General features: G+C 46.5%; 1 protein-coding gene across 2 annotated transcripts in view; it reads right to left on the bottom strand.

Annotated features, from left to right (window-relative positions):
- Positions 1-15,877, bottom strand: part of KIRREL3 (kirre like nephrin family adhesion molecule 3) — a 738,195-nt gene that overhangs the window by 73,884 nt on the left and 648,434 nt on the right. For both annotated transcript variants that reach the window (XM_053367286.1, XM_053367287.1), the window contains exons 8-9: positions 5,325-5,473; positions 3,946-4,073 (exon numbers count right to left, since the gene is read on the bottom strand). In XM_053367286.1, coding sequence (XP_053223261.1) covers positions 3,946-4,073; positions 5,325-5,473 — 277 coding nt within the window. The remainder of the gene's footprint in view (positions 1-3,945; positions 4,074-5,324; positions 5,474-15,877) is intronic.

The following is a 15,877-nucleotide window of genomic DNA, read 5'->3' as shown; positions in this document are numbered from 1 at the left end:
CCTCATGAGTCCCCAATGCCTACTATTTAATATTATCTGTATTGCTTTTATATGTGCTCATATTGTTTACCGCTTCTGGCAGACAGATTTGTATGCTTGAGGAGACCTGAATCATGGGTTCTGAATTCCTGAAACTCCATAGGCACTCCTTCTTATGCATGCATATTGTGTTCAAAGTGTTTGTTACACTATATCATGGGGTCAAAATAAAAACAAACATAGAAGGTTTCTTGTTACCTGCTCTTTTAAGATCTGTTTGCCCACTCATTAATATTTAGGATGTAGATGACCTTGTAGTATCATACTTTGAGCTCTCTTGCGCCCCAAGAAGTACATGTGACTTTCACCTGCTCTAGTTACTCACAGCACTTTCACTGAAACAGATGTACAGGTATAGATAGGATATTAATAAGTGAATGTGAAAAGCCAAGTCCTGGGTTTTATCTCTAGCATGACCTGAGCTGGTTCATACATGCATGCTAGACTCTTGATTTCTCAACACTTAGTTCTACTCTACACTTGATGATTAGCCACCAGTTTGCGTGAATTAACTCCTGAAAACCACTGCATAAAGGCATATTGATGAATGCTTTCTCTGCAATATTCAGTGGAGAGTGGTCAATTCAGGGTAATGAGGCACTGCCCCACCAACCTCAACCTGTCTTCTTACTTACAACTAATCAGGGAGTGGCTCCACCTACTGTTGGTCTCTCTGCTTTCCACACCATGCTAGTCTCAATGAGCACCAATGACTACTGGTGATACAGCATCTGTGATGGACCGTCCACACATGCAAGTTATCACTGCATGCTGAAGCTCCTAGGTGATGAATAGGCATGCACAGTCCTAGGAAACTGGATCCAGGACTGGGTTGATGCCAGGAGGCTATTTGTCCTTAAGCTTTAGCTGTGCAGTGCTCTGTAAGCAAGGACTGTTCACAAAAAGAGCCAAACGTGGAGATGGTTTACAAAGTTCCACCTGTCACAAAGAGGCAAAGCGGTTGCCTTGGCCTTTGGTTAACCCAGATGCTGCTCATAATGGGAATCAATTCAACTTCTATTAGGGTTACTTTGCAAAGATCCCCTTTGAGCAGTGGAAATGTGGAAAGTGCTGTGACTGCCATGGAAACGTACCTTTCATTTTTTTTTTATTAGTCCAGTTACATAAATCAGCCTCCTTGACCTCCTGGCCTAAAATTTCCCCTCTTTTCTTTGAAAGTGCTGAGAACATTCGCTGCCATCTCTGGACAGCCACCACTGCCTGCTGCCACCAGTGCAGCTTGCAACCAAGGAAGGTCGGCCCTTCCATTAGGGATGGCGAGGCAGGCACCTTGGGTGGCAGATGCTGGAGTGCAGGTTATGGTGGAGAGATGTTGAAGGCCAGTACTGTTTCTGCCAAACGGGCCACTGTGTGTGCTCCCTCACCTAGCTTGCTGCCCCTTAATGCAGTGGCGGACACCGCTCCATTGATAGTGTTGAATGCAGGCTTGATTAGCTTCTATATGTGGAATGAATGGAAGGGGCACTGTCCTGACCATGTCAGTCAGTCCAGTGTAATTGATGCCTCCTGTTGCTCTTATCTGGAAGTCCAAAAGTGATCAAACACATCCATACATTTGCCAGGCCCAGAACTCCAGGCAGTGAGATAATGAGCCTCTTCACTACACAGCAGCAGAATGGAAAGGGCAGGTGACTGCACAGTTCTCAACACTGGGATAAAATCCGGGGTGGCCCATCCCATTTCACTGGGGCAGAATGAGACACTGTTGCCTCCCCAGCTGCGAAAGCCTTCTTGACTGGGGTTCTACGGTGGCAGTTTCTGGTGAGATCTCATGAGATTTTGCCAGAAGATGCTGCCATGCGAACCTGGTAGCAGGGTGGGGTCCCTGTGGGGTGCTTCCTTGCAGGATTCTGTTGTCCAAGGTGGCTGCTCTAGTTTGCCTCCTGGCTGGGCCAGCCCTGGTTGTGAACACTGGGATATGTGGAATCACACAGAATGTGGAATTGACTACAGAATGCAAGTTTCCTCAGAATCCCAGCTGCCCCCCCCCTTAGGCTACAATAATGACGCTCTGAGTTAACTGCAGGATGCAGCAGGCATGCCCAGTTTTGTATATTTCAAGGCGGGCCACAGATCGTTCACATGTTTGATCTACCAGCTCAGCAACAGCTTGTTGTCCCTTCTGAACTGCAAATAACACTGATATTTGATCCTGCTGCTGTGGGAATCGCCAGCAGAAAGCAAGAGCAGCGAGGCTGAGAGCAAAGGATTAATCCAATGAACAAATCCAAGAGTCCACTCCATGACTTAGACTTTGCTACTACTCAATATTTACTTTCACAGGCTTTCCACAACCACTCAAAGAACCTCACATGGGATGTAGTGATATGGTACACAACTATCTCCTGTACTGCTCAGTCTTCTGGCATTATTATTATTATTATTCAGTCTATAATGTGCTACAAAACAGTGCCCCCCGACTTCCTGCTGCAGATTATCTCTTTGGAACAATGCATTACCTCTGTGTTCATTACAACTACAGTGAAGAGCAGCCCATTATTCTTATCTCTGCCTTGTAGATGGGCGGGTGGGGGAAGGGCTGGTGATGAGGCAGGAGATTATCAAAGGCTAACCCAGTCTTAGGGATGAGCTCAGATTTAAATTATGATTCATGTTCATAGCTGCTACACTTTGTGAGACGAGCATGATATCTACAATGCACAGAGCACCCACCTGCCACAAAACTCTAGGCAATAAAGGCAGAAAGAGAATGATGTCATGTGAGCTGAAGCCACCATTTGGGCCTGCAAGAACCAGTATTGAGGAGAGGCTGTGCCTCAGTGGCAGAACACCTGCTTTTCATACAGAAGGTCCCAGGTTCAATCCCTGACATTTCCAGGTAGGACTGGAGGAGACGCCTTCCTGAAACCCTGGACAGTAATTGCCAACCAGTGTAGCCAGAACCGAGCTAGATGGACCAATGGTCTGACTCAGTAGAGCCCCCCCTCAAAGCATCCCTTATACTTACAATATTTACATTTACAATGATTTGAACTCTTGATGCTATTGGGGTGGTCAAATTTGATCTTGCTTTCAAGCTGGTTGCACCTCTAGTAGTTTCAGGGTGGTTATATGACTCTATTTCCTGTCAGTGCATATCCTGTAACTTCCTGCTGAAATCCTGTGACCTTTCCTACCACAAATGTTATGGGGGCTTTTCCGTTCCCACTTTTGCTGTGCCATAGCCTTTCCAGACACAATTGTGGGAAGTGTAGTATATTAAGGGTGCTGGGAGTTGTTAAAGGTAAAGGTACCCCTGCCCGTACGGGCCAGTCTTGACAGACTCTGGGGTTGTGCGCCCATCTCACTTAAGAGGCCAGGGGCCAGCGCTGTCCGGAGACACTTCCGGGTCACGTTAGGAGACCCCTATTCCCCTCCCAGAGCTACAATTTCCAGAGTTCCCTGTGAAGAGGGATTGATTATTAAACCACTCAGAATTGTAGCACTGTGAGGGGAATGGGGTCGCTTTACAACTCTCATCTCCCTCAGCAAACTACAGTTCCCAGGATACTGGGGGGGGGGGGGCAAGACTGTTTAAATTTATGTAAACTGCCCTGAACCTCTGGATATAGGGTGGTATATAAATTCAATTATTATTATTATTATCATTATTATTATTAATAATAATAAATTGGTGTGATACTGCTTTAAATGTATACTGCACGTGTGGTGGCACTAGGGAAGTATTGCAAAAAATTAAAATAAAAAATAAAGCAGAATGATGTGTGGACGACCCAATATAAATCCAGCACAACATTGTGTCAAGAACATGTTGCAGAATATAATAGCAAAAACGACACAACACAAAACACCAGTCTGGAGGGCACTCGGCACTCAGCCCTCAAACTTCCCCTCAAATGTTGAGCTGATTTTAAGCATCCTTACCACACCCGAGCCCCGCTTCATCCAGACGATAGTCAGCGACGGGTTTCCGATCCAAGCACAGTTAAATACAGCGTCTGATCCAAGGTCAACAAGAAGGGACTGTGGTTCCGTCATCATGCGTGGCCCAACTATAATAAGAGATTTGTCACAGAATAGGTATCTGCAGAATAGGACAGCAACAAAACTATTCTTCATAGCAGGTAAGGGAAGGGCAATAAGGGACCATGCAATCACCCAAGGAGAGACATAATGCATGAATTAGATCTCTCCCTTGTTGTGGCTTTGGATTCTTGACTAGAGGAAGAAATGGAGGCTTGAAGCCTAATCCAGAGACATTTATTCCATCTCTTCCAAAGTAGCTTTGAACATATGAACACATGAACTTCACAAAAACAGAAAATCATTCTGATAGGGTGACTAAGGCGTCACTTTCATAGTTCTGGAACTGTGGGTCCCTAGGAGTTACGAAAGAGTCTCAGGCTGTTGGCCTGAATGGCCATGGCAGTCTAGCTTGAAGCAGCCAACCTGCCATGTGGGCAGGTGGTACATGCTGGGCATGGTCTGTGGTACAAAGGCACTGCCAAGCTACAATTCTGCCTGCCTCTCCAGTGCTGCATTAGTTCTGTGCACTGGGTACTGGGTAGTCTTAGCAGACAAAATTGGATCAAAGCAGAGGGCAGGGGTGGAAAACTTCTGGCGTATGGGCCCATTTGGCTCAGAAAGGTCGTTTCCCCTGCCCACCTGCCCCACACCTGACAGGATATGCCATGCAGGTGTGGGGAAAGTAGAGATGAGGCTAGATTGGCTTCCTCATGGGGAAGAAGCTTTGCAGTCCCTTGCTCAGCACTGACAAGCATAGGGCCAACCCCAAAGGCCTTGCACTGTGGCTTCCAAGCACCTGGGAACCAGTCAGCTTTCGTGAGCTTGGGATGTGCAGTGCCAAGGATAACCTGATGTCAGATGATTGACAGGTAGGTTGTCCCATCCACCCATCAAAGCTAGACTGCAGGGGTGGGGACAGATGAGGATCTGGTGCATTGAGTCAAAAAGAGTCCCCGCCCCTGTTGTAGAGGGTTGCATCTGTCCCATTCAGAGCACTTCATGGTGACTTGCTACTGCGCAGGACAAAACCTCTCCACCTTTAGCACAAAAGGCTGATGTGTGCCTGGTTTTCCAGGTGAAGGTTAACCAAAACAACAGCTGGACCATTATTATTTAGGTCCTTTCTCTGGCTTCCTTTTTCACCACTGATGGATTGATTGTCCATCTCATTCCCTTAAGAAACTGCACCGTTATCATCCACAAGGCAACTCTCAAATTACGAAGGATTAGCCCTATCACATAAACTCCTGATAGTTCAGCAGCTGAGCTGTACTTACAATAGACATCGACTGTCCTGCTGATGTTCGTGCTACCTAAAGCGTTGGTCACCTCGCAAGAGATTGGTTCAAAAAAATAGGTATGGTCAACAATGGTCTCGTAAGAGTCCCCCGATGCTTCCTTTATAATGTGTCCCTTTTTGGCCCACCTGCAGAAAGACAACAAGGAGAAGAGCAGGGCTGTGTTATAAAGGCATTGCCACGTAAAACAGGTTTCACTGTACAAGGACCATACAGGGAAGGACATGTCAAAACAAAACCAAGTTAAGGACACAGGGATAAAAGTCCAATTCAGGCCACTCCCCAGGCCTGGTACACAAGCACAGGTTGTGATGTTGCACTCCGTGTGAAACACTGTTGTGCAGAAGCTCCTCCAGCAAATTTCTCCGTGCCACCAAACGCTGTTCATTTCTAGTGGCTTGCAGAGAGATGGATAAAAAGTGCTGGATCAGCCGTCAGTCAGTCAATCACAGATTTGTTTAAACCCATGTCAACATAGAACTGCTGGTTCAGCATGGTGAGTCCCTGCGTGCAAATTGCTTGCCTGTTATTTATTTTATTTAATTTAGTACATTCACACCCTGCCTTTCATCTTTTTCCAAATGCCAGATTTAGGAATCTATGACAGCCTCCCATCCAGACCTTGACTTGCTTAGCTTTCACAAAGCAGATGCACTATGCACTCGCTGACCATGCCATGGAAACTCAACATGTGAAGCAGCCTTCATGGCGGTGGCATTATGAGTAGCCCTCAAAGAGCACCTTTATTGGCCCTCTATGAAAAATAATCTAGGGATTGCCTCCTACTCCTCACAATTGTTGAACAACAGTAGCCCCATCCAAGAGGTCCCTCTCATGTTTTCCCTTCATGGGGGAGAGTGGGAGGCAGGCATAGGCAAACTCGGCCCTCCAGATGTTTGGGGACTACAACTCCCATGAACCCTAGCTAACAGGACCAGTGGTCAGGGGTGATGGGAATTGTAGTCCCAAAGCATCTGGAGGGCCGAGTTTGCCTATGCCTGGTGTGGGGAGTGCTTGCTGCTCTTACACCTGGCAACCCAGCCCCATCAGCCTCCATGCACTGGGGCTAAATGCCTGAATCTGGGAGCAGCACTGCATGTAGAGGCTCCTCAGGTGACTTAGAGCCCTGATTGGTGCAGGGCTCTAAATGGTGCAGCCAGCCTCTAAAAGACTGGATCATCAGGAATGCAATGGAGAGGACAGAGGTCAGCAAGTGTGTCCTTCCTCTCCCAACACACATGATGGAAAACACCTGAGAGAGAATGTCTGGATAGGGATAGACAGTGCAGGGGTGCCAAGCCTTTTTCAGCCACATTCCCTTAAGGGCAACATTCTGAGGGCCACATAACAGCAGTGGGCAGGACCAGAGGAAAATGGGTAGAGCAACAAATGGTGCCTTTGTATAGTAGGCTACTCTCCCCCTCCCCGTCATCTCCATCCAGACAAGCAAGAATTCAATGGCACTTTCCAGCTAGGCAAAAATGGTTGGAGTGCAAAGCAGGGTCAATAAGGGTGTGGTCTGGGGAGAGGGGCATGACCTGGAGAGACCAGGTCAGACAAAGAGAGGCAGACAAAGAAACTTGGAAGGTCGTGTTGGTCCCCGGCCTAGAGTTCCCTCCCCCTGGGTTTGTGAGCCAGTGTGGTGCACTGGGTCAAAGTGTTGGGCTTACAACTGTCAGACTTGGGTTCCAATCCCCATTCAGTCATGAAACTCACTGGGTATCCTTGGGACACTCATTTCCCTTGCTGCTTAACTCATATTATTGGGTTGCTCTGAGAATGAAATGAGATAACATGTGAGCATGGAAACCATCCCACACATTGAGAAGTAGCACCAAACCAAACCAAAAGTGAAAAAAGGACTAAGAAACAAAGAAATAAGTTGTTGAAAGAAATTGCAATTGCTTGTGCTGTAGGCCAGGTGATGCATGTAACGTGTAACGATTGTTCTTATGCAGGGATTGTATTTTTTTTAAAAGGGTTGACCTACAGATAATGTAAATTAATGAACTGAACTTAATGGAACAGACCTTAAAAAAAAAAGTATGTCTTGCGTACTCAAGAGTCCAGTGCAACCCTTGGACATACATGCTATTCTAAACCACTTGCATTCCGATCACATGTGGTCAACATCACCCAGATTCTTCTGCTGGGGATATTATACCATGACAAACACCTTTTTCTCAGCCACAGATGGCTGAATCTGCAGACAATGTGGAATTGGAATATATCAGCGGTAGAAGATTTTGCTAAACTATCTCCTGGGGTTGAGACCATCTGTAATGCAGATTCCAACTAAGTCATCCTAGGATGTTCATCCATCTCTGCTAACTGAACAAGTTCTCTTATAATTGACTCTTTCTTGACCTACTTATATAACCTGTTGTTTCCGGCAATGTAGCAGAAAGCCACCAACTGTTATTTGTTATCCAAAAAGTGTGTGAATGGGGAAGGGGGCTGAATTGCAGGGTTTTCACATTTAAAAAGAGCAGTTCCTAAAATAAACTGGGTGAGACCTCAGCTCAGGGGTAGCACATATGATTTACATACAGAGAGCAAAAGACCCAATCCTCAGCCTTTTGTGATAAAAAGATCTCAGCGTGTAAGGCTGTGGGAGATGTGGAATAGAGGAGAAATTCATTTGGTCCACATTGTAAAACAGAGCGACCTAATTTGTTGGTCCCAGGCTTATGCAGGGGTCAGGAAGCAGCTACCCATTGCATTATGCATCTTTCCTGATTTTGCAAAACAACTCCTGTTAAAAATGTGTCCCCAAATGGATATTTTACGGGACAATTGCATTTTGTATAAACTGTGTGATTTGGGGGAAGGTGTGAACAATTTAAACGTGATTTTTTTTGGGGGGGGGTTGGCTGTGCGTTTTTATAAACAATCCACAAAAGAAAGCACGGAACAGACCTACAATTGTGAAATTGACCCCAGATAGAAATAGGTTGGTTCATCCATTCCTAGGGGAAAAAACCTCTGCTTGGGTACTTGGAGAACAAAGTCATACACACAACATACACATGTTCACTTCTCTCCATGTGCACAGATGTTTCATTTTCTGGAACCAACTTGCAGACATATGTTATTGCAACAAGAAATTTGTACAAAATAAGTCAGACAGACACCATGATGTAACTCTCACCATAAGTTGGCAGAAAAACACACCCACTCACCTTCCTAGCAGGTATGTGCCTCAGGCTGTAACCACACCATGCATTTAAACCCGTATCATGCTACTTTAAACAGACACGGCTTCCTTCAAAGAATCCTGGGAACTGTAGTTTGTTAAGGGTGCTGAGAATGGTTAGGAAACCTTTATTTCCCTCACAGAGCTACAGTTCTTAAGCATTCTTTCTTCCCAGAGAATCAATCCCTCTTCCTGGAGAACTCTTCGAATGGTAGCTCTGTGAGGAGAATAGGAATCTCCTAACAACTCTCTGCACCTTTAAGAAACTACATTTCCCAGGTTTCTTTGGGGGAAGCCATGACTGTTTCAAGTGATACAATGCTGCTTTAAATGCACAGTGCAGATGGGTCCTCAGTGTCAAAGTTAAGACATGGGGTAGCATGTCTCTCTATGTCAGCGATAGGGGCCAAATTAGGACTCCCGTTGGTTCTTAATTTCACCCAGGAGGCCATTTTCCTCCAGCCATGCCCCTCTTCCCCACATCTGTTGTCATATGACAGGCTGCAGAGAAACAATCTAGAGTCTTAGAATGCACTCGTGATTGTTCTACTGCAAGTCAGTGCCTTTTAAGTTTGGTGCCAATAGAAAGTCCCGCTGGGATGGGCTCAACTCAGGAGCTCCTGAATGGAGCCAAACCTGCCCAAAATTGGGTGTGCATTTGGCACTGAACCAACCCTGTTTTCTGCAACAATCTTTGCATCTGGGGCTTGAATTCAAGAACCTTCCTTCACAGCTGCGGCTAGGGCTACAAAGGAAAAGAAAAGTACCAGGAGTGCACTGCATGAATTGGGCCTGGAAACAAAGCAGTGGTACGTGTTCACACCTTCTTGTTCCTGTGAACAATCTATGTAGCTGCTGCCTTCTGCGCTAGCTGCCATTTCTGAACTGTCTCCAAAGGCAGCCCCATATACAGCTCATTGCAGTAGTCTAACCTGGAGGCTACCAGAGTATAGGCAGCTGAAGCCAGGCTATGTTCTGTATGAATCACAAATAAAGGGCCAGAGGCCAGAATAGAGATTCAGCAAGTGAATATGCACATTTATAGCACAAAGCAGTGCTCGCTTAATCATGATGCTTGCAACAGGGACAAACTGCAGGGTAGAAATGAGCCTAGCCATGCTTACCTGGATCCTGCCCTCAAACATTCTATCAAGGGCTTTCGCTAATATGAGCACCTGGTGCTTAAATGCTCACAACACCCGTACAATGGATTCCAGCAGCTCCTGGTTGCAAACCTGGCTGATACCGACACACACATCCTCTAAATCACTGCTAAGCGTAGAACAAACAGGGGAGAATTCTGCCAGTCATGATGATTATTGGACAGGCTGAGCTTCCAGGCTCATAAAAGCAAGAAGACCCGTAGCCAGCCCCAAAGCGCCTGGGAAAATCCAGTCCAAGGTTTGCCAGTTCATGCACTCAGGTCTGTCAACATCAAAACACACAGTTCAGTTCCCCTGGGCTCCCCCCTCCTCCTTTTTTTAATCAAAGGGAACTTTATCCCTTTAAGGCAGTTGAAATAACATTATACTAGAAAGCCAAGCTGGCATTTGAAACATTGCAATGTGAAAATTGTCTTTTGAGGACAAGCTGTCAACTCAGCACTTAAATTAAACTGCTGTTTACCAAACAATAAGCAAATGTGACCTAATGGGGCACCATCTGGCATCCTGCCACACTGGGGATGTCAGAGATGGATAGATGGAGGAACTGACAGTGTACGAGAGATTAGATTAAGATGATCTGGGGGGCAGGTGGGTGCGGGGCGGAAACCTAAAAAGCATGGTGGCATCTGCAATCAATAATAATAATAATAATAATAATAATAATAATAATAATATGGATGCCACTTTTCTACATAATGTGCCTAAAGTAGCTCACAACACAAGAGGAACACCACATTACCAATACATCATTACAACACCAGATTAATGTACGATACATCAATGAATAATTCATTTCGACAATATGGGTGTCGTAAGATTTTAAATTTAGTACAAAGTAAACTATCAGTCATATAAAAATCAACTGCCAATCTAACTTCATAAGTATCTGCTGGCTGAAATTCAATCCACTCATCACTCAGTAACTTTTGTCTTATGGAAGATGAGGACATGGTTCAATTAGGCCTGATACCCAAAGCAGCATGCATTAAGAGGCAGCGCTGATGGAGCACTGACACACACACACACACACACACACACACACACACAGACAGTATCACTGCTATCTGTGGGTCATAATCAGAAATGCAAATATCTAGCACAAGGCAGGATAGTGCATCACACATAGTTTCTTCCCGTTACATAAAGATGTAACCACATGAAGAGAGAGGGGAGAGGCATCTCCTGTGCTGACTCTTTGCCCCTGCAAACCCATCAGTGTAGCTAAGCTTTGAGCAATGGAACTGGAGCATATTAAACCGATTTACTGTTGCTAAAAGCAATGTTTATTTATTAAGGACATTTTAAACCTGACTTCATCGATTGATCTCAGGGCAGGTTTACAAAACCACTTAAAAAATTTAAAACAATAAAAACCATCATCATAACAAAGTAACAGCAGTTAAAAATATAAAATTAAACTTCCAAACACACTGATTAGAGCAGTGGGCTAACATCCCAGAAATGCCCAGGGAAACAGGGAGGTTTTAACCTGGAGTTGAAACACCATACTTTCAGGGGGAGGGCACTCCATAATCAGGGGGCCACCACAGAGAAGTCTCAACTGGTGGTGGAAGGAACTGCACTGTGTTTGAGACTAGTTTCACGCTTTATAGGGGTGCCAACTTGAATAAAATATTGTGGGGGCCCAGGTAAGCCCCACCTCCACAGTGCACACACATGCCTTTTGAATGGGAATGCCAATCACAGCCCCTAGGAGTTGGCTCCTATGATGCTTGATGTATCAACTATGGCATACTGATGTTATTTGCAGCAAACACAGTAAAGGTGAATGATACACAGTTGTTCTTATAACAACAAAGGCACCCAGGCTCAACTTCTGATCGCATTGTTCCAACTGGTTTAAAAAACCCTGTTTTGATTGTCATGTTTCTTTCTTTTATTTCTTCCTTTTTTACAACCAGCTTGTTTTATTATATATTCTAATTAAGGATATTTCAATGCCCTGATGGTGTTGTTATTGTCCATGTCGTCAGTGTCCTTTTTGCCTATTTCCCTCAGAAATAGCCCAACAATTTTGGGGAAGAAGAAGCGCAACAACTTTTCTGGCTGGATTTTCACTTTTTGAACTATGGCAACCCTAGCTTAGAAGCTATTTGGACATATAAGCGGTATACAAATAAGTAAATAAAAATTGAGGTAGTGAAGTACATACACACCTGCCAGTCATCTGTTACATGGGTGAAGACAAGAGTGTAACAGTACTATACTGTACATAATTATCACATGAAATGTGGATTCCATGTTAGAATCAGGGTGTGGGCACTGGTGGAGGAAGGGGTGTGTGGTGGGTGCGGTTCGTCCCGGGTGTCATCCCTGAGGGGGATGACATCCTGCGCCGCCCCCCCCCCCCGGGATGCTTACCATGGGCGGCACCCCCTTGGGATGCTAGCCCCACCCCCGCAGACGGATAACCCCCCCCCAGGTGCACAGCATGTGCGCCGCTCTGGGTACCGGAGCAGCTAGCTCCGCCTCTGGGTGTGGGGCCGGCTTTAGGGTTTGCCGAGCTTGGCATTTATCTGGGGCACCAAGCTGGGAGGGCCACCAACCTAAGCCTAGTCTTGGCTGAGTCTACTGAATGAAGTGAGCTGCAGGTGGTGGGGAGAGGAGAGGGGAGGGGAGGGAAAGCCACTTCCGCCCTGCAGAGGAGGTGGGATTGTGGGCGTATTGGTATTGTTTTGTAGATGGAAGAGGGGAGGAAGTGCCATCACCTGCCCCGCATATTGAAGGGTAGTCCGATAAAGGATTCCGGGGGGGTGTGGCCCTGTCCGAAGCCTATGGAGGTGAGGGCCTAAGGCACGCCCCCGAGTGGTGACCCCAGGGGAGTTCCTAGTTGATGTGCATCAGCAGGACTCCCCCTACTGGTGGTTAACCCTTCCCGGACTTCAAGCAGACAGGCTGAAGCTGGATAGTCTGTTAGGACCAATGCCTAAGCCAATACCGCTCATCACCTGTAACCAATAAAGTTGTGACCATATTTAGCCCATTAACCTTAAATAATTGTGTCATGTGTCTTTATTTCCACGGGGGGTGGGGTGGGGTGGGAACTCACCATGCAAGGGAAAGAAAAGAACTAGCAGCAATTCTCAACACACTCCACACACACCCCCCCGCCCCAGTTGTTTGAGTACTAACTCTGAAATAAATTTCCATCAATTAGCTTTTAAAGTACGCTTCCCTTTCAGTCTCTAGTTTGATGTCATTTGTTCCAGATAAAAATCAGCGGAATGCAGCTTCACTTTGAGGTGACATTACGAAGCCCTAAGCACTACAAATGTGAGCGCTATAAATAGGAATAATAATATTAACCTGTGAGCGGAAAGGGGTCAGTTTCAAATGTCGACAGCTTATTTATTCGTTTGTTTGTAACTTTCTTTTGTGTTTGCGTCTTTTTTAAAAAGAATGAATGCCTCACCCCGAAACGGAGCAGGAGAGCAGGGGTGGCAACGCAGCAAAAGAATGAAAGGAAACTCTGTCGCCATTGCTGGGAAAGCAGAGTTGAATCTGCTAGCAAGGCAAGGGCTTTCGCAGTCCCGCAGAAGCCATGCAACATGGCAACACTGCAACCCAGTCTAACAGAAGATATGCCGGAGGAACTGATTGCACATCACTCTGCAACCGCCATCCAGGCAAGCAAGAGACCTTGCCAGAGTTCAAGGACACATTTCAGCTAGGCAAGAACTGCTGGGGTTCAAAGCAGGGCTGGTGATGAGCATGGCCTGGGGTGAGTTCTGAGGGCCAGCCAGAAAGGCCTGGAGGGCCATGTATCCCTGGGCTAGCAGGGTAGTAAGGTACATGCCTTGTACGCAGGGGATTCCTGATCCAATCCCTGGTATCTCTGGTTATGGCGATCAGAGGAAACGTGCTGTGAAAGAGCTCTGCCTAAGATCATGGAGAAGTGCTGTCAGTCAGATCAGAGCAGGGGTGGGGAATCTGTGGGCCTTCAGAAGTTGGTAGACATTGTTAAGACTCCAGCTCCCATCAGTTCCAGCCAGCCTGGCCAATGATCAAGGGTGAAGGGAGCTGTAGTCCAGCAAAATCTGGAAGGCGACCAGTTCCCCAGAGTTGCAAGTAGACAATACTGGGCCAGATGGACAAATAGTTTGACCTGGAGGGCCCTGTAGCTTTCTCCATTATGAATAATAATTGAAGGGACAGAGGAATAGAAGAGAGAGACAACAGAGAAATCTTCATGTTTATATCAGAAAGAGAGGCTCAGTTGATGGTGCTTAGTAGACCAGGGATGGGGACCTCTGGCCCACCAGATGTTGATGGACTCTAGTAGTCATAAACCCTATCCGGCATGACCTAGCCAGGGTTGGTGGAACTGTAGCCCAGCAGTATCCAAAGGACAACAATTAGCCACTCCTGCTACTGAGCCTTCCCCTAACTCAGATCTGCCCTTAACTGAATTCAGTTTAGACTTGGGTTTTTGGCACTTGGATGTAATTATGATCCACTGCTCTGGTCTAATGCTGCCATTCTATCTCTTAACTCCAACCATTCTCACTTCTAGATGCATGATGCACCCAATTCCTACAATCATCTTGCTTTCAGGCCGAGGGAGATAGCGTTTGTCCACAGACAGCTTTCCGGGTCATGTGGCCAGCATGACTAAACCGCTTCTGGCGCAACAGAGCACCGTAACATTTACACAGCATGGTTGGCACTGTGGTCTAGACCACTGAGCCTCTTGGGCTTGCCAATCAGAAGGTCAGCTGTTCAAATTCACACAATGGGTTGAGCTCCCATTGCTCTGACCCAGCTTCTGCCAACCTAGCTGTTCAAAAGCATGCCAGTGCAAGTAGATAAATAGGTACTGCTGTGGCAGGAAAGTAAACAGTGATAACAAAATGGTGCATTGCTGTCCCCTGCTCCTGGACCTGCACAGCCACCCCCCCACTTTGTCAAAAAGGCTAGAGTCTGAGGCCTGTGATCTGTATGCACATATACTTGGCTTGTGCAAATGCCCTCTCTCAACAGTGTTTCTGACCATAAGGAGAGAGAGTGTCCAAAAGCATGCAGAAGAACAAGTCTTGCTGAAGCAGAGCAGAGTAAGTCCCTTTCTCAGCAACAAGCATATACAGTAGATGGAGGTGATTCATATGACATTGTGTACTTAAGACTTTCAAAAAGCCTCTGACAGTGCTGCATCAGAACTCTGGAGTAAGCTTAGCAGTTATGGAACAAGAGAGGCAGATTGCGAATAAATGGAGTATTCTCCCAATGAGCAGATGTAGAAAGTGGAGTGCCCACACACCCAAGCAAAAACAGAACTTGCGCTTTTTAACTTGTTACTTCTTAAGCTGTAGCCCTATCTGATGCTGATGGGAAGCCTGCAAGCAGAAGCCGACTGCAATATCACACTTCGCCCTTGTGATTCCCAGAAACTGACATGCAAAAGTATACTGTCTCTGAAAGTAGAGGTAGAACATAGCCATTATTCAGTGCACACAGAGCCCAAGAATGCATGCAGGTTAGCAGTGGTGGTTGGTGCAGGGAGGGAGACAGAGCCATTGACAGCAATAGCCACCTAATCCTAGCTTGGTCCCCACCTTCCTCTCTGCTCAGTTCTACCATGGCAACACTAAAGGAAGCTGGTTGGCAGTGGTATCCTCTGGACTGGTTGTGTGCAAAGAGGCTGGGTGATGAGTAAACTGAAGTTGGTGGGGGAGTGCTCAATTTGTCCCAATGGATCAGCTCTCACTGTAGGTCAGGAGCAGGGACAGTGGGGTGTGATCCTGGTTCTCCACCTGCACAGCTTCAGCCTGTGTCTCTGACCATGTGAAAAGGGCTTGCGGAAGACCTGAGCTGCCAATGGGGAAGGGAAGCGAGAGCCACCAGATCCGGACTGTTATTGATCCTGTGGTTAAAAGTCCAAATCCGAAGGGTGGGGGGCTGGGGGAGGGGGGTTGAACAGCAGGGCTCTGCACTCCAACTGATGACACGAGCTTTTCAAAAGAGATATATTAACGGTACAGATGTGAGCTCAATTTGTATGCATTTATCTCCTTTCTTCACTCATTTATCTTCACGCCTCCAACAGATGCTGACTAGCCATTTCAGCTTCTCCCCCCCGCTGGGTGATTGGGGTGTGCATAGAAGTAAATCAGCTCCCTCTCCGCCTCCCCCTCCCCCGCTTCTTCCTTTAA

Source organism: Podarcis raffonei, chromosome 15 (genome assembly GCF_027172205.1).
Source record: "Podarcis raffonei isolate rPodRaf1 chromosome 15, rPodRaf1.pri, whole genome shotgun sequence".
Lineage (NCBI taxonomy): Eukaryota > Metazoa > Chordata > Lepidosauria > Squamata > Lacertidae > Podarcis > Podarcis raffonei.
Note: the sequence above shows the minus strand (reverse complement) of the source record. Positions and strands in the feature narration are given on the sequence as shown.